Source organism: Schistocerca cancellata, chromosome 9 (genome assembly GCF_023864275.1).
Source record: "Schistocerca cancellata isolate TAMUIC-IGC-003103 chromosome 9, iqSchCanc2.1, whole genome shotgun sequence".
NCBI classification, from domain to species: domain Eukaryota; kingdom Metazoa; phylum Arthropoda; class Insecta; order Orthoptera; family Acrididae; genus Schistocerca; species Schistocerca cancellata.
The window spans coordinates 113,288,052-113,308,393 of NC_064634.1; the positions used below are offsets into that span (position 1 = coordinate 113,288,052).

At 40.3% G+C, this 20,342-nt stretch overlaps 1 protein-coding gene across 1 annotated transcript in view; it reads right to left on the reverse strand.

Annotated features, from left to right (window-relative positions):
• Nucleotides 1-9,466: 9,466 nt before the first annotated feature.
• The window catches only part of LOC126100190 (mitogen-activated protein kinase-binding protein 1), a 366,221-nt gene continuing 355,345 nt past the window's right edge, over nt 9,467-20,342 (reverse strand). Inside the window, exon 29 of the mRNA XM_049910749.1 lies at nt 9,467-12,596. Coding sequence (XP_049766706.1) covers nt 12,244-12,596 — 353 coding nt within the window. The 3' untranslated portion in view covers nt 9,467-12,243. The remainder of the gene's footprint in view (nt 12,597-20,342) is intronic.

The window sequence follows — 20,342 nt, forward strand, 5'->3', positions numbered from 1 at the left end:
TAACTCCATATTGTCTCACGTCCATAAATTTACACTCCAACATGCACACAGAAAGAGAGAGAGAGAGAGAAGAGAGAGAGAGGGAGGAGGGGGGGGGGGGGGGGAGGACATACAATGCCAAGGTTGCTGTTTGGAGGCGGCCTGGGGTGAGGGTTGTGTTGGGGTGGTAATTGGAAGAAAAAGTTGGGAAGTGGGAAGAAAGATTAATTACAGGTAGCTAGCAGCTCTGTGGGAGGCAGCAGTTGTGTAGGATATGAATGCGGGAGTGATGGGTGACAGGAGTACGGGCGAGACATTTGACACACTGGCATCGGTGTGGTGCTTGATGATGATGACGATGATGATGATGATGATGACGATGGTGTTGATTGTGACAGATGAAAGGGCAGAAGATGGGGAAACTGGTTGATAGAGGGTATGGAGACAGTGGATTACTAGACATTGCAGTCAGAAGGATTATGGGAGTGAAGGCAATATTGCAAGGGTAACTCTCATCTACATAGTTCAGAAAAGGTGGTGCTGGAAGGAGGAATCCATATGGCCTGTACTGAGAAGCAGCCATTGAACTCCAGAATTTGTGCCACTGGGTGGTCAACTTTGTTCTTGGCCCCAGTTCCGCAGTAGCCATTCATTCCAGTGGAGAGCTGTGCTGTGATTGCAGCAGTTGGTATATGGCATGGCTGCTTTTACAGCTGGTCCTGTCTTTGATGAGTTACAATAATCCTGTGAAAGGGCTGCAGTAGGAGGTGCTGGGTGGGTGCATTGGACATTTGTTGCTCTCGACCCCTGGGACAAGGGGTTTGGAGCGGTGTAGGGATAGACCAGGATGTTTAGTAGGTTGGGTGGGTGACAGAATACCATTTTATGAAGAGTGGGAAGGATGTTGGGTAGGATGTCCATCATTTCCTAACATGATAATGGGTAATCCAAGCCCTGGTGAAGGACATAATTCAATTGCTCCATCTGAGATTGTACTATATGATGAGCAGGAAAGAGTGTGTGTGTGTGTGTGTGTGTGTGTGTGTGAAATGATTTAGGTCATCAAATGATTTATTCCAGAAGCTAACGAAGCTTTCGTTCTCTCTCAGATATGTCTCTTAATGACATCACATTTCTTCTGTTAAGTGAGTGGTACCTTTTTCCTAAATTTACTCCTATTTACATTCTCCCAGAACTTGCTTTACTGTACTTGCAATTAATATTACCATTACTCAAGAAAAATTGTTCCCAAACTTTGTCAATAAATTATTGTCATATGCCTTTCCTGGATATCCCTGTTAATAAAGATTTGTGTTCGTTTTACAGGAAAGGGGAAACCATTGACTGTGGAAGGATGCTGTTTGGACTTTGAACCCAGATATCTCCTCTCATATGCTGCAACAGAACATATAACAGTACTGTCATCATCATCTTGCACACACATTGCTTAACCTCACAAACATAGGAAGCTTATAAACAGCAAAGGACACAAAATGGAGCCTTAAGAGCAACAAAATTTATATTTCTTAGAGTTTTTCCTTTTTGGTGATGCTTGTTTTTGCTAGTGACAAGAGTGCATGAAGCTTTTGAGAGAATTAAACTAATCCTGCTGTCAGATAATGGATGTATCACCAATGAATGTGAACCTGGTGAGAGGTTTATAAATGTGGGGAGGTAAGGATTTGTGTAAGTGGCCTGTGTACATGTGGACAAAATAGGTTGTGAAGTGAGTATAGTTGCACCACTGATCTGTTACCCATCTTCCCCTCTACAACAAGTGATTAAAGTATAGATCACCATATGAATAAAAAGTGAGGTTATAGGTTTGGAGAAGCATGACAATATGAAATGTATGTTTAATGATGGTGAGGTCATGGGTATCAACATGGGGGCTATTGATCCACAGGCAGGTGAAGTCAATGGTAACTACCTTGGAGCAATTTGGTAATGGGTTTGAAACTGTGGAGAGGTGATAGCAGGACTGATTCACACTTTTAATGTAGAGTATTAGTCTGGTGACATTTGTCTAGAGTTGGCTGAATATTATGGAATTTTTGTGGGGGCATGGGGTGGATTAGCTGGTTAGCTTTTTTGGTGTATAAAAGGACCAAACTACAGGGTCATCAGTCCCTTTTTCCTCATGCAAACAAGGCTCAAAGTACAAAAACAACCAACACCACACCTAAAAAGCAAATGAATGGAATGAGCAAAAAACAGGGAAAATGTACACCACAAGGAAAAGTAAAAGAAGGTATTAAAAATATAGACATATGGTCTAGGCTGGCTGATCACAATAATAAAAGAGGATGAGCCAGCCACACTAAAACACATTAAAATGTCCACCCAAAAAGACAAGGCAAGATGAACACATGTAGGGAAAAGACAATCACCAAGACAAGCAAATGCAAAGAAAGTGTGACAGAGTTACGATGGAGGCAGGGTAGCGACCTCAGAGGAAGGCTAAATGACCACCCTTAGATGGTACGATAAACACCCCCCTCACGAATAAAATGTAAAACTAATTCTGCTGTTGAGGCATTGTCGCCCAACATGAAGGTAGAGTGCTGGGAAGGTTAAAAGTCCACCGCAGAGCGGCTAAAAGTGGGCAGTCCAGCAAGATGTGGTTGACAGTTATGTGAGCCACAGTAACACCGAAGTGGGTCCTTGTGATGGAGGAAGTAGCCATGTGTTAGCTGTATATGGCCAATGTGGAGCCGGAGAACCACAGAGTCCCTGTGAGAGGCCCGCATGGAGGTCTTCCACACATTCAAAGTCTCCTTACGGGCATGCAGTTTGTTGTGCGTACTGAGATTATGCCATCCCGTCTCCCAAAGCTGAAAAATCTTGTGGCGTAATAATGATTGCAGGTCAGTTACAGAGATGCTAATCTCCAGAAGCAGTTTCTGTGTAGGCTGTTTGGCCAGCCTGTCAGCAATTTCGCTTCCTGGGATTCTGATGTGGCCTGGGGTCCACACAAACACCACGGAATAACTGGACCGTTCCGGGACGTAGATGGACCCCTGGATGGTGACTACCAAAGGTTGCTGGGGGTAGCACTGGTTGATAGCTTGTAGACTGCTCAAGGAGTCAGGACAGAGAAGAAACAACTCGCCAGGGCCTGAGCAGATGCCCTCAAAAGCACGAGAAATGGCTGCCAGCTCTGCAGTGAAAACATTGTAGCCATCTGGCAAGGAGAGCTGTTCAATATGTGACTATCAGACATCGAGCCGTCGGTGTAAACCATTTATGGTCCTGGTACATGTCAAGAATTGAGAGGAAGTGACAGCAGAGAACTATGAGCTGAACTGAGTCCTAAAGACCATGTGAAAGGTCCAGGCGAAGCTTCGGCCTAGGTGTACACCGTGGTGGTGAACGTGAATGGACCTCAGGTATAGATGGTAAAGGCAAGGACTCCACTTCACACAGAAGAGATCGAGTGTGAACCGCAATCTTAAGCCCTGTCCTAGGCCTCCGATGCGGGAGATGAACCACCACGGATGGGAAAGGGGACGGTAATTTGGAAGCGCAGGAGAATTATGAAGGTGTGTAATGTAACTGGTAAGCAGTTGTGCACACCTACCCTTCAATGGAGGGACTCTGGCCTCCACCAGAACACTGGTCACCGGACTCATCCTAAAAGCTCCTGTTGCCAGTCGAATGCCACTGTGGTGCACTGGGTCGAGTAAACGCAACATTGAGAGCGCCACAGAACCATAAACCAGACTCCCATAGTCAAGACAGGATTGAACAAGGGCTCTGTAGAGCCGCAGCAGTGTAGAGCGAGCTGCACCCCAGTTGGTGATGCTCAGGCAGTGGAGGGCATTGAGGTGCTGCCAGCACTTCCACTTCAGCTGACGAAGATGAGAAAGCCATGTCAATCGAGCATCGAAAACCAGTCCTAAGAATCAATATTTCTCCACTACAGTGAGTGGATCATCATTAAGGTAAAGTTCTGGTTCTGGATGAACAATACGACACCAACCGAAGTACAGGACACATGACTTTGCGGCTGAAAACTGGAAGCCGTGGGCTAGAGCCCATGACTGGGCCTTGTGGATGGCTCCCTGTAGGCGCCACTCGGCAACACCAGTACTGGAGGAGCAGTACAAAATGCAGAAGTCGTCTGCATACAGAGAAGGTGAGACCGACGGCTGCTGCTAGACCGTTAATGGCCACTAAAAATAGAGATACACTCAATACAGAGCCCTGCGGGACCCCATTCTCCTGGATATGGGGGGGAATCAAGGGAGGCACCAACTTGGACATGGAAAGTATGGAGCGATACGAACTTTTGGATAAAAATCAGGAGCGGACCCCGGAGACCCCACTCATATAATGTAGCAAGGATATGATGTCGTCAGCTTCCCAGTCTGCCTTGTTTAAAGCCCATCTTGGTAGATGTCCAGGGGAACAGCTCTGGGGGAGTAACAGGAAGATGGGAAAGTGGTCATTAATACACAAGTCATCATGGGCTCTCCAGTGGACAGATGGGAGAAGTCCTCGGATGCAGAGGGTAAATCAATGGCCAAGTAAGTGCCATGAGCCACACTGAAATGTGTGGGGGCCCCAGTATTTAAGAGGCAGAGGTCGAGTTGAGACAGGAAAGTTTCGACATCTCTACCTCGACCAGTAAGCACAGTACCACTCCACAAATGGTTATGGGCGTTAAAATCTCCCAAAAGTAGAAAAGATTTAGACAGTTGATGAATCTGTGCAGCCAATGGATTCAGGTGTACTGCATCATCTCTAGGAAGATATATGTTGCAGACATTTATTTCCTGCACCATCCTTATCCTAACAGCCACAGCTTCAAGAGGGGTTTGCAGGGGCGCAGGTTCACTGCATACTGAGTTCAGGACATAGACACAAACTCCATCTGACACTCTATTATAGTCACTATGGTTCTTGTAATAAGCCCTATAGCCACAAAGCGCAGGGGTCCGCATTGCCAGGAACCAGGTTTCCTGGAGGGCAATGCAGAAAGCAGGTGTAAAGCTTAACAGTTGCTGTAGCTCAGCCAGGTGGTGGAAAAAACCACAGAAATTCCATTGGAGGATGACGTTATCGTGACACTGGGAAGGTACGAATCATGCAAGGAGGAACGCTACGCCTCAGGTTCACCTGTTGCCACCGATTGTTTATTTGTATCCATTCCTGTTGTGGATGAGGCATCAGTGAGATCCAGGTCCTCAGGGAATGCTGAGATCTCCACCTCATCTGCAGGTTCAGAATTGGTAGGGAGTGGTGGTGATGGGGCCACGGGAGGATCCTTTTTCTTAGCAGACTTCTTTGTTTGCTTTCCCTCTTGCTTCTCTTTAGGAACTTGCTGGGTGGACTTCTCTACAGTAGCTTCAGGCACGGAGGAAGACTGTAAAGCTCATCGTCCAGCAGCTTTTGGCTCCTTTAGCCAATGGCGAGTGTCCACTGTAGTGTTAGTGGAGACCTTGTGTAACGTTCCCTGGCAGCACACACACTGTTAATAAACTGAAATGACGTTTAATTGTAGTATGTACGCCGCTATGAAGCAATTCGTATGTACTGTAATTGTTTAACAAAAAATATTATTTAATTTTGTATAAAGGACGTTGGTTATTATTGTAATATTTTCTGTAATAATATTCTCGATGTATTTATGATTGTAATATTTATATACTCATAATGTAATTACGAAATATGTTAATATCTGCGATGAAAAAATGTAAAAATATAGCCACAGAGGAAAATAGTGTTGTAAGATTACAAAGAGATAGTAATAATCAGCAATAGTATAAATAGCACTACATAATGTGCATTCTTTGTCGTCTTCCTCGAGAGCTGAGAGAGAGACAGGAACCTGTGACGTAGCATTATATGCATGAGTAGACTTCTTTTGTCTGTATCTGTCTTTAGCCGCCATTAGAGGAGAAATTATAAAGGTGTGTAATTTTAATTATTGTTGTGGTCTAAATACATTATAATTGATCAAAATTGTGTATTACTAACGTAAATTAGCTTGCCCATGTCATCTATAATATTTATTTAAAGAATTTTCAGCACTTTTAGCGATTATCGTTGGTGTTGCTGGGCTGTGCCTTGACCGAACGATTTGCAGCAGCGGCACATTTAAAAAATTGTTCCGCTATAAAATTAACCAAACCCGTAAATCGGAAGCAGGTAAAAATTAGCAGTTAATTACGAAATATTTTTCTTTTACAGCGCTCCTGAGGCTGACTGAATTTATTACTGGTTTTACATTTGTGCATTCATAGGTTGATAATTAATGTTGAAGTTGTTAATCTGTTGGTTCTTTCAATTTCTAAAGCAAATAACTTAAACGTATAGTGAAGTGTGTTTTGTCAATGATGATTAAACGTTCAGGTCGGCTTGGCAATATTTAACCATTTTATGCTAACAGAGACAAACAATCTTGTGTTCCATAGCTAATGCCGGTATAGAATTCAGTAAATATTTAAAAACCCACTGCATTTAGAAAATGAGTGCCAAGGCTGAAATACGTAAAAAATTTGATTTAAATAATTTTCAAAGTCATAAATGTTATTAATCAGTTAGTTTGAATTTATCAGCATGAGAGGGTTGCTAAAGTTCACGTAATTTTAAATGTGCTTAATTATGTCTAAATGAATTTTTATCACCACAAGTAAAAAAAAGGGTTCTACAACAAAGTTCGTACTGAAAGAGTAAATAACAAAAATATTTAAAGACATTTCTTCCCCATTTTCATCCATTCATAGGAGATTTCCCCCTACCACCAAGAGGGTAGATGTATTCTGGAGACCCGGAGGGCCCACGATTCGTGGCATGGAGTGTGGTACGAGTGGTACTTGTGATGGCCATGGTAATGTAGCTGCAGCGTACGTGGACATCAACCAAACATGGTGTAATCGTTCAAAATTACGTTTAGCCTCTCAACCGGTCCAGGGTCACGTACTCCATGGTTTTCCACTCCTTTTAGAGTACTGTGCAGTTGTCAAGCAGGGGGAGTGCTGCTCTCCACAGCTGATACAAGTGGGAGGAGGCGCACAGGGAGTATCTGGATGCCGTGGACATCTGCAGTCTCGACATGTGGTGTTGGAAGTGCAGCGGGAAGATATGTGCCTGAATTTCCAGCACTTAAAGCACCGCATAGGGGGAGGAATGTACAGTTTAACGTCACAGCAGTAAACCATCACCCTGACCTTTTCAGGCAATGAATCACCCTGAAAGGCACCGGTAGCATCCCTGTTGTCTTCGGGTTCCCTATAAATGCGCCGGATGAAATGAACACCCCGCCGTTCTAGATTGGCGCAGAGCTCATTGTTGGACTGCAAGAGGAGGTCGCAATGGAAAATAATCCCCTGGACCATGTTGAGGCTTTTATGGGGAGTGACGGAAACAGGAATATCACCCAGCCTGTCACAAGCAAGTAAAGCCTGGGATTGGTCTGGGGATGCTATGTGAATCAAAACTGCACCACGTCTCATCTTGGACAGCACTGTCACTTCCCCAAGCTTATCCTCAAGATGGTCCACAAAAAATTGACGCTTCATAGGTAGAAAGGAGTCCCCGTCCATTCTGCTACGGACTAAATGCAAAGGCAAATATGGCTCTCTTCTTTCTCTAGCCCTATGTTCCTCCCATTGTGTAGTGAGAGAGGGAAATGATTTGGGGTCTTATCTGTCATCATTGTACTCGATCTTGCCCTTCTTAGAGACTGCTGATGCCTTACGGTCACCAGCAAGAGATGACTTAGTCCACTTCATTGCAGGTCATCCTCTCTGATGCCACCCACTCCAATCAGGGGCTCTCCCCACGGGCACCACCCGGCCACAGCACAGACCACCTGGCATGATGGCCGTTACCGGAAGTCCTGATGCCCCAGGAAGACAGACATATCTAGTCCTCGGCATACGTGGGGAGTTTACAGCTCAGGCATCAGCAGTTTGATCCCTGTGTTGTCAGGGGGCTACCACCAAATGGGTACACAATGGCCCCACCACAACGGACTGGCTACCGTGCTAGATACTGGGCACAGAGAAACCCAATACTGTCATGGGAGTGAAAGAGGACAGGAGGCAACGGAAGAAGATGACATACCCCGGAAAGCGTCCTTGCCCAAATAGTTGAATTGTAGGTGGAGATGCAAAGCCATGACAAGAGGTTCAGGAGATCGAATCTAAGGGCACTATGGATAACTCAAGCATCACATAAGGCATCCTTCGCCATGTGGCCCGCACTTCTGTAGAATTTGGAAAGTGGCAGGTCAGACCATGAAATGGGACCTGAACTTACAGGGCCGAAAAGTGAGACTTCTTTTAGTTGCCTCTTACAACAGGCAGGGATACCTCGGGCCTATTCTAATCTCCAGACGCGCAGTGGGAGGCAGAGGGTGGAATTTGCAATGATCTTTACAGCTATTTATATTATGAGGTGAGAGTAGGAAGCTGGAGAATGCTGCTGCTGCCACTGTTGTTGTTGTTGTTGTTGTTGTTGTTGGAGGACATGGTAGTAACTTTTGAAGATGGGGTTTATGAATTTGGGATTACGTTGTTCACAGAAGAAAAAGTGGGGGAAAAAAATCAGTGGATTGGACAGTACCACTTAAAACAAACAGAATGGTTCTGGCAATTAGCAGTAGAAGTAGACTTTTAATGCTGCTCAAGTAGTGGCTTGAGCTTCACAGTAGTTTGGGAAGTGCTATGAATTATGTATCACAATTACTCAGTTGGATTCTGAGACAAATACCTGACAGCAAAATATGTCTGGAACTTGCATATCATGCTTGGCATCATTGGAATTCTCGCTTTTGGAGACTGGCACCATCTGTTAAATCTTTCTTTTCATTTGGGAGTTTTCACCTTAATCCAGTCATTTGATGTAATCCTCATAGCAACACTTGGAGTGCCATGCCCATAATATTATGTTGTCTTTTATGTTCAAAAAAATGCCATTCCCATAATATTATGTGTGTGGCAGTTTTCATTAAGATATTCTGCTCATAATATGGCACTCGGTGTTAATCCTGCAAAGTCGATAGAAATATTTTCGAACATCTGATACTGTACTGAGAGAGAGAGAGAGAGAGAGAGAGAGAGAGAGAGTGTGTGTGTGTGTGTGTGTGTGTGTGTGTGTGTGTGTGTGTGTGTGTGTGTGTGTTTTATAGTTTATTATTTATTTCACAAGCATATCTCTAGGTACTAGTGAGGAAAAAAAGAACTAAAACTGAAGTTTCATAACTATGACTTTCAAAATGCTTAGTTTAGCTGATCTTAGCAGCTTTTCCAAAATCAAACAATATTTCTAGTGCCAATAAAAGAGGACAGTGGAAGGGGAAGCAAAAAGAGTTGGTAAGAGCTGGGCAGAATTGAGGCAAATGGCAAAAGACAGAGACGGATGGCGAGTTCTCCTGGATGCCCTATGCCCCCATAGGGGCCAAAGAAATTAAGTCAAGTAAGACAATAATTACTTAGCCAAATACAAACATGCAGGGTTGACAAAATGAAACAAAATATAAACAGCATCAGTCATTTATTCTCTTTATTGAGCTACACTTTACAGGACTTTTGCAAACCATTCACACAGAAATTAGACAGTAGTATGTCTGCCCCCTCCCTCGGAGAAACAGTTACTGACAAACATGTTAATGAAGGATTGTCATTGTAATCAAGCAGCAGAATTTTTTTCTTAATATTTGGGTGACAGTAATATTACATGATTTCTTCACCAGTTATTCACCAGAAAACCATTACAAATAATTTACACATCTTTCATGTTTCTGATGAGTGGTACAATTAGTTCACATCACTCTTACAGCTTGGGTCGAAAACGAGAATTACACAAAAGATTTATGTATAGAAACTTTTTGGCAACTTTTTAACCATGTGTGACAAAATGCAATCATTACTGCAACAACAATCTTAAAAAGTTAAGATGAACCACGAAAACAGATTTGTTCACATTATTGGACTACCAATAAATTTGTGATTTTGACAAGAAGAAATATAAACGCAAGCCAATGAACCATTAGCAAATCCTCCATAGTTAAATAAAATTATTCCCGAAAGGTCAAGAATAAAACATATTACTATGGCTTAGGAGCAACAGTATAGAGGAAGCAGCAATGTCAAAACAGTATTCACTTTTTTTTAATCATTTCCCCGCAAATATTTCTTCTTACAAGGAATAGAGGAAAGGAGGGCAGGAGACATCTTTAGTCAATAGTATACTTCCCAAAAAGGTAACAAAACACACAGTAGTCAATGACTGCATATACCAATTTCATTTCACCTTAGACAAACCCATTTCATACGTCAAAACACAATTTCTAATTTTGAGTTTGTCACAAGTGAAAATTATTATTTCATAAAACTAAGGTAACATTGTAAAAATCATTGTTTTTTCAATAATTACACTGGAGTTTAACCAATGAATCATAAATTTTGTACAATTTTTGTAACAGTTGATTAACTCAACACTATTATTTTAACCATTCAGACATGCTAAGTCATACACATAACATTAAAAAGTAAAACTTAACAGAAATTATTATATTTGTACATTTTGTTAACATATTAAACAATTATTTACATCTTGTATATTCGAAGTTGAAACACAAGTTTTACAAGTGCCATGAGATTCATGCTGACACACACACACACACACACACACACACACACACACACACACACACAAATTGGTACATACGACAATATGCAAGGCTCTAGTAATTTTAACATGTGAATAAATTAATGAATTATAAATATTTTTGTTAATAGCACAACTTAGGAATCCACAGTTTTTCTGAAAAGGCTTCTGATGAAATATGTTCAAAAATTAAATTTGTTTCAACTTTGTGGCTGTGTCATTATTATTCCACTGTTTTGAATTTGTTATTTTAATAAAAGTTAAACATTAAGTCAGCTGCTGTAAAAGTTTTAGTTGTACATAGATTCATGGTACTTGGGCATTGTGGAAAATTACTCACCAATCACTTGAACATTAGCTAATCGAACAACACATCTACCAATACAATCATCACACATTCTATAAAAATTTATCACAATATTCCTGCGGCAAGCAGACGTTACAAGATGACGTATTATTTTTTAAATCACATATCCATTTAACACATCTCAAAAGAATTTATGCACACATCAAATTTTCAAATACTGTGTAAAATTTACAATTTCTATAAATAGTGTACATAAAATCAAACTATATCAACATATTTTAAGTGAATCTTCATGTAAGGATGCTTCAGAAGTACAAAGTAAAGGCTGTTAAATAACTCAGCACACAACATATTTTTATGGTTTCAGTAAGTAAATTTTCAAGTCCACCTGCGGAATATGACTAGTACCCAATCTGAATCTCTTCAACTGCAGAACCACCACATTTTTATAATCATGTGTGTCAAACACATCATTTACTGTTTATAATGTCCACACTTCTTCAGAGGGTGAAAGTAAAATGCTTAAGGCAGAGGTTCTCAAACATTTAGGTGCACATATTTGAAGACAGGTAGGGAGGTCAGTTTTCACATACTGTTTACGATAACTCAGTGGCAAATTCTCATGGTAAATGCCACTCATCCGCAAATCTATTGCTGGTTACACAAGCTGCTAGCAAAATCATCTTACAATCAAGGGCCACCAATTAAGTCTGTCCCCTCTGGCAATATACATATGGCATTTGGCAGTTACCAAAAAGAAGCCATTTTAAGAAGTGATCTTACACCTCATGATCTGATACTGAACTGCACTGCACATTTCATAGAATTTCAGATACCACTTTAGTAACACATTAGAAAGCATCTTATAAGCTTCATAAAATACATCTCCATCTACAAATATTTTTGTGGTAGTCTCTTAAGATTCAGACAGTGTTCCATTGCATTTACCAGATGACAACTCTCAAATTCCCTTACTAGAATCATAACTGAAAACCACGCAAATGGTATTTTACTGCAACAGATTTATATATGTTGCTACAATAGTAAGTTATCCTGAACTTTCATAAACCAATGGATTCTTGCTCTGCACATGGATCTTGAAAAGTCACGAATGCTTATGTATGAACATAATCTTATTCGCCTGCTGTAAAAACGATATCTGAAACATTGTGTATAATATTGTCTTATTCTACAGGTGCACAATTCCTTAAAAATTTAACAATCACATTTGAGTCTCTTGGACTGTGCAAATACAATCCTGTTTCACCAAATTACACTGACTGTCACAATCAGTACCAGCACGAGTAAACCTGTTCTTTTGAACACTAGAGAAAAACCTAGCTTGGCTTCTGCTGGGCAGCACTGTTCATTCGCTGATGCACCATGGAAAGCAACATGTCCGAGTATTGCTGCATCATGACCATCACTTTCTTCTGTTCTTGACTCTCTGGCCCAGATGGAGATGTCGACTGTGACACAGGTGATGTCTGGTCAGGACTCGGGGCAGGTTCAGTCACTAAACGCAATGTGCGCTGTGTTTCAGCTACTGCTTCCTCCAACGCCTGTAACATGGCTGTTGCTGCTGTCGCATTATCGTCTCCCTCTACAGCTAATCGTTTGTATAACTGCACCACACTGTCTGCTGTACGTGTCAGCTGCTCAGCAACAGAGCTGCAAAGCTGCTGGGACACTGAAATAGAGAAATATTTTTCTTACATATGAAATTACAGTAAACTGCAAATATTCAGTACAATGGAGAAATTTTATCTGATAATGTCTCACTAAAATTTAAACCCAAACATCTCTTTCACAGATTGCAAATTAAAAACTGTCTTCAGGAATAGGCATAATATCCTTGATAAAAGATGTGTATCTTAATAACTGAAAATTAAATAACTGAAAATTAATGTTTTTAAATTATGTATTTGTTCTCCATGTGCTACAAAAGACTTGCAAACTCCAGACATTTATGAGACATAATTTTACTTGATGTCTATTGTCAAAACAAGAATTGTTTCAGAATGTTAACTTACACATTTTATATTTTGACCAGGAATATTTTACGTTGTCTTAATGAGAAAGTCATCTGAAGCTGGCAGGCAGAATAAATTAGCACACATGAATGTCACTTTCTAACATGTAAATGATTTAACAGACATCTGCTATCTAGCCATGAACAAACCAGTCTTGGAAATAAATACAGACACTGACTGAACAGTACCAGTTATTTATCAATAGTGGAAAACATAGGAGAGAGAAGAAAATTGGTGGTAATTATATGAACAAGAAAAGCCTCTTGGTTTCTACATATTGTGAATAAATCACCTGCAACAAAGAGTCATTATATGAAAGATTGCAAGGAGAAGAGGGAGACAATAAAGATGATATGGAATGCTGGATGACATTAAAAATTAAAGATACCAGCACATTAACACAAACAGGCTAGAAGAAACTGCAAAATATCCTGTCAGTACTGGCTGTAAGACAGATTTACCAATAAAGGGAAACCCAAAAATTAATTTTTCTGTGTGAAGAGTACTTTTTGTGGTGAGGTAGGAATAATAATATCCAACCAATAACATTTCATGGCATCTGTAGCTCCTCAAGGACTTGCTAGTATTGCACATTGTAATTTGTACGTTGCTAATAGAACAATAGAAAATTTATATTGTTATTGCCTAACATTCTTAACAATAAGGCACAGAGCAATAAAATTGTTTCTCATGTGTTGTCCAACTCACTTTACTTGATGAATAACAGATTTAATGCTTTATCAAAATTAGGTTCATTGTATCCTTCATTAACCCTCTATTGCAGGTGATTTTCAAATTTTTCCATCCAAAATTATGGGTCATTTTTTGCACATGATTTTCCAATTTTTTTTTATCCAAAATCATGGATAATTTTTATTAGACAACTAGTATAGTTATAAGGATAGAATTATAGGAATGTAAGAATAAAACCAAAAACTTACTTTAGAGGCGATTTTTAATTGACATTTAATGTACTCAATGCAGGAAATGCAGAAATCACATTCAACCTTATAAAAGCTGAATAAAATTATTAGTAAATTTTCTGAGTGTTTTACATCTTAAAGCAAGTTTATGTGAGTGAGACTGGAGAATGCAAAAAATGCTACTTCTGATCTTTCAGGCAGGAAAATAGTGACCTTCAGTGTTCCAGAACAACAGAAAATGATTCGACACCGAAACAGCAACCTATTATGTTCCACAGCAACAAAAAAGTTTCGATGGGAAATTCGTGGTGTGCAAACAGAGGAGAAATTACATTTGATGCAATAATCGCAGACCCCGTAAAATTGTCCGATAACACTGGACAGCAAGAAAAGACACCACATATATGTCATTCCCACAAAGACGACCAATGATCCCTTCAGTGCAGAGGCACATCAACCTCAAAGCCTGATGGGAATCAGCAAGCTGATGCACATAGTGAGGCCAATTAGCAGGGGTCCGACATCAGTAGTGAGAATTTGGGTCTGATGGGAGGTGTGCTAGGGTAGTCCATGCATTTGAGATGCCCAGTGTGTCTAGAAGGTTTATTGGTCAGCATGTCCGCCTAGTAAGCAGACAACTTGCATTTCAACTTGCCCCATTGATACGAATCAGTCTTTAATTCCTTCGCCTCTTGATTCCTGGTGGCTGCAGCATCAAAATGGTGTACATTCTTTCGGACATGTTCAAAAGAAGACACCACATAAATATAATTAAGGCAAAGATGGCAATGATCCTTTCAGTTTATATGCACAACATATTTGAACTCTCACAGGAATTGGCAATGAGGCTAATGAGTAGGGGCACTACATCAGTAGTGTGTGGTATAAGTTGAGGAATTGGTTCCAACAGGAGGCGTGCTAGGGTAATCTGTGTAGTTGCAGTGACCACTGTGTCCAGATGGCATAGTGGTCAGCACATCTGCCTAGTAAGTAGAAGAACTGAGTTCAAATCCTAGTCTGGCACAAATTTTCATTCTGCCCCATTGATATAAATCAGCGCCCATTGGCAGCTAGTATTATTAATTCCTTTCTGTTTTTATTCAGAGTGGCTATAGGATCAAAATTATGTCTGTTCTTTCAGACATGTCTGAAAAAACATACACCACGTACAGTTGATACCATTTGTAGCGACATTGCTTTTAACAATGTATTGGCTACCCTCTAAATCCTATGTACTCGCTATATTTAAAAAACACTAACTATGACATCACTTATTTCGACTTATCATGAAAAGGAGCTTTTTTATTACTTTTTCAGATAAATACTAGGTGCATTCAAGTTCTAAGGCCTCCGATTTTTTTTCTCCGGACTGGAAAGAGATAGAAACATGCGCATTGTTTTAAAATGAGGCCGCGTTCATTGTCAATACGTCCCAGAGATGGCAGCACCGTACGGCAGATGGAATTTTACCGCCAGCGGTGAGAATGAGAACTGTTTCAAATACTTAAAATGGCGACGTTTTCCTTACTTGAACAGCGTGCAATCATTCGTTTTCTGAATTTGCGCGGTGTGAAACCAATTGAAATTCATCGACAGTTGAAGGAGACATGTGGTGATGGAGCTATGGATGTGTCGAAAGTGCGTTCGTGGGTGCGACAGTTTAATGAAGGCAGAACATCGCGTGACAACAAACCGAAACAACCTCGGGCTCGCACAAGCCGGTCTGACGACATGATCAAGAAAGTGGAGAGAATTGTTTTGGGGGATCGCCGAATGACTGTTGAACAGATCGCCTCCAGAGTTGGCATTTCTGTGGGTTCTCTGAACACAATCCTGCATGACGACCTGAAAATGCGAAAAGTGTCATCCAGGTCGGTGCCACGAATGCTGACGGACGACCACATGGCTGCCCGTGTGACATGTTGCCAAGCAATGTTGACGCGCAACGGCAGCATGAACGGGACTTTCTTTTCATCAGTTGTGACAATGGATGAGACGTGGATGCCATTTTTCAATCCAGAAACAAAGCGCCAGTCAGCTCAATGGAAGCACACAGATTCATCGCCACCAAAAAAATTTCGGGTAACCGCCAGTGCTGAAAAAACGATGGTGTCCATGTTCTCGGACAGTGAGGGCGTAATCCTTACCCATTGCATTCCAAAGGGCACTACGGTAACAGGTGCATCCTACGAAAATGTTTTGAAGAACAAATTCCTTCCTGCACTGCAACAAAAACGTCCTGGAAGGGCCGCGCGTGTGCTGTTTTACCAAGACAATGCACCCGCACATCGAGCTAACGTTACACAACAGTTTCTTCGTGATAACAACTTTGAAGTGATTCCTCATGCTCCCTACTCACCTGACCTGGCTACTAGTGACTTTTGGCTTTTTCCAACAATGAAAGACACTCTCCGTGGCCACACATTCACCAGCTGTGCTGCTATTGCCTCAGCGATTTTCCAGTGGTCAAAACAGACTCCTAAAGAAGCCTTCACCGCTGCCATGGAATCATGGTGTCAGCATTGTGAAAAATGTGTATGTCTGCAGGGCGATTACGTCGAGAAGTAACGCCAGTTTCATTGATTTCGGGTGAGTAGTTAATTAGAAAAAAAAATCAGAGGCCTTAGAACTTGAACGCACCTCGTATATAAGCTATAATGGCCAATGTTTATTTTTGTTTGTTATGTATTTGGGGATTACTAACAACAAGCTAACATTTATTTCCAAACTCTTGTTTCCTGCAGATTGTTGGTTTTCGCATATATGCAAAAAAATTTCACTGATTTACTCCTCTTCCTTTTTCCCCATTAGACAGCCTCTAGAGGCTGCACCTAGCAGCTCACCTTCTTGTCCCCACCATATCCTTGCACACTCCCTCAAACAGCATCAGAAGGACTTAGTCCAACAGCTTACAATATAAAACTTTTCTTTCGATGTGTGTGTCTGCCACTCTGCACCTCCTCTATGTGGTGAGTAAAAATTTATCTTATTTCATATCATTATAGACCCACTTCATAATTCTTCAAATATTTATAGAACAGAATGCATCTCTATAACTGAAATGGTTTATTGTGAAGTTGTTACAAAGATGGCACACATGCCAAAATTATAACTGCAATATTAAATAAATCCATTAACAGACTATATGGAACATGTTATTGCTTCTGTTTAAGAAACTATTATCCATTTCACTGTCCCTAAGTAGTGAAATCATTTGGAACACTCCATTCTGGCAGTGTCCCAAAATGTTGAAATTTTTGGACTAGATTCCTCTTTCACTATTTATTGTGCATTTAAAATTAGCTGCGACTTTTGGCTCACCAGAAGGGATGAGATATCAATACGCAGATAACACCAATGGGTACCTACACCACACCACCAGTGGTTTGGTTGGTAAAACATACCTGTTGTCACATTGTAATGAACAGTATTACTAGGTGATGTGCATCAAATGCATCTATATTCGCCAGCTCTCAGTTTAAAGTGGTATTTTTTTGTGTTGAAGTGTTCTGCAGTCCTCAGGTATTGTGAATGGGAGTTCTGTGTTGTCACTGCATTAATAACAACAGTGCAGCACATCTGAACATGAGACTCATAATAAAATTGTTTGTCCAAGAACACATTCACTGGTTACAACAATAGTAGTCTGCTGCAAAATATTCCTAGGAATTCAACAACAGAAACGGACAAGGCACTATATTACTCTCTTGTGATGGATAAAACTCCAACAATGTAAATTTTTTTTTGATACAAAAAAATGTTCCAACAGATAAAGTTGAACTAGCATGTATAAGGTGGGGTTGATGGAATTTGAAGCCATTTTGACTATTTTTTGACCGTGACTGTCTCAAGAAATATGTAAAGGTTTTTTTAAATTACCGCTACCAGTCACAAACTTTGTCAACTATTGTATTACTTATTTCTTTAGCGACATGTTTCGAGGGTTAAACCTCATCTTCAGGCTAAATGGCATTACAAAAACAACTTTACAATACTTGATGGAACTTGCAGAGCTATCAGATCAATGAACTGGCTGACGCTAAAAGGCATAGTTGCATCAAGCTTCCTCCATATAATGCTCATTTAAATCTGATTGAAGATATATAAGCACAGGTGAAAAGTAATGTGGTAAAAGACAACAAAAAGTTTGCTCAATAGGGTTGAAATGCTGACCAAAGAAACCATCATAAATGTTACACCAGAGGACTGGCCTCGAGTTGTCAGCCATATCAAGAAGGTAGTTGAGAAGAAATGTATTCATGAAGGACTGTCACGAGATTTGAGTAATAGGTAATTTTTCTTGTTGTCATGGTAAAGTCTGCTTCTTTTGTCAAAACACAGCAAAGTTTACAAATATTCATCTCACTAACATTCTAATGCATTTTAAATTGTGAAAGAATCCAGAAACAGGGTATTATTTAACTAGCAACTGAAGGCAAGACAGGTCTATAGTTTATGGAAAAGCCAATTCTCAGTATAAAAATAAACATGTAACTTTCTCACTTGTTTAGTTGCAAAATGCACACCAATTTTTGTTTCATTTGCTATTGATCAACACTGAAAATGACTTATTTCATTGAAAACAATCAGTAGTTCTCAAACATCGTGGAAGGTATGGGAGTTTCACATATTACTCATGTGGCAAAATGCTCTCCTTTTTGTGTACTATCATTTGCTAAAATCTTGTTTCAATATCTTCAACCTTTATGAGGCATGATGGATTTTGGAGTATTTCATTCTGACTTTTTCTCTGGCATGTGCGTTTATGATGGGGCACTTTACGTACATCGATCTTCTTGAGGTAAGAGAAAGATAGTGATATCCTTCCAAGTTTAAAGAATAGTTCAATATGTTGACTACATTTTGTATGCAGCAACTTACAATCTAATAAGCACCAAATGCAAATTCATAGCTACCGCTATTCTTCACTGCAAATTTTAAGAATTTATTGCAGTAGTTTACTTAATCACAATAACTATGAGTATTAAGAAATGAAAGGCAGTTCATCATGAAGCTGATGAATGAAGCTGTAAGTCATGTGAGAATCACATTTTTTTTACTGGACAGTTTGATAAAGACTGCAGATTGACCAGCTTGTGTGCTCTGCTGTTCATTCAGTCAAGCGAGCCTGTTAGCTTCTGCACCAAGAAGGTGTAGCATTACGGCAGCTAGCTGGCATACTCCGCACACACTGGCAACCATGCTTCCATCCATTCACTCCGTACCCAAGTGTCAAGAATCGCAACGTATTTTAAACACACTATAAGTTGAGGTGGAAAACTAATAGTGATGGAGCACTGTAATGCAGTTGTAGGGGAAGGAGGAGGAGAAGAAAGGGTAACGGGAGAATATGAGCTTGGTATTAGGAATGAGAGAGGAGAAAGACTGACAGTTCTGCAACAAATTTCAGCTAGTAATAGTGAATACTTTGTTCAAGAACCACAAGAGGAGAAGGTATACTTGGAAAAGGCTGGGAGATACGGGACAATTTCAGTTAGATTACATCGCATTCACACAGAGATTCTGAAATTAGCTGTTGGATTGTAAAGCATACATGGAGCAGATACAATATAACTCCACATTTACGTTCCTGGAGTTAACATTTTCCCGCTGTTTACAGTTCTTTTTTGTGGACATTTCCTATGTCCACAATGTTAATTTACATCTGATTTTGCATCAACATATTTATAATTTTCCCACAATTGGTGTTTTATGAAAAAATGTTCGTGCGAAAAAAAACTAATGTAAAATGACGCTGGCACGATGTCGGCCATCAAGTAGTGTTTACAAACCTTATGTGCTTAAACTTCTCGACACCAGGGTACTCTACTTAGTGGATTTAAACTGGTAAACTTGTAAAAGTTTGAACAATTTGTGCTGTATCTCCTGTTGCTAAAAAACTCAACTCTGCATGGTGGCTGATAGGATCAACTAGGTTCATACGAATAAAGGTATCATGACCAATCAAAACCATTTCCAAACTGTCTCTATAGTGCCCGCGCAGTTTTGTGATCACTGTAAACATTGTCCCACATCTGTTGAACCACATTTAGTGTGTTTCATCTTTCGGCTCCTTGTAGCACTAGCTGACACCTTCATTCAGTCTGCATTGCTCAAATGTTTTTAGTTTAAACACAGTGCAAATTATGTACATTCTCATGCTGAGCAAAACGTGTTTAACGGATTTTCTCTCATTGTAAAGTTCAATATTTACATACGTATTTCTTGTGATGTTACTTACACACACACACACACACACACACACACACACACACACACACACACACAAAAAAAAAAGTGAGTGATAATTTGTGAGTGTGGTTTTCTACATAACTGAGGAAGCACAGTATCAGATAACCTCAAAAAGACAACTTCAGTTCAAGAGACGCAGAACACCACATATGCAAACACCACGCAAAATACTTATGTAAATATTTGCACTTGATATCTAAAAAAAATTCTTGAAATGCACTGTGCTAA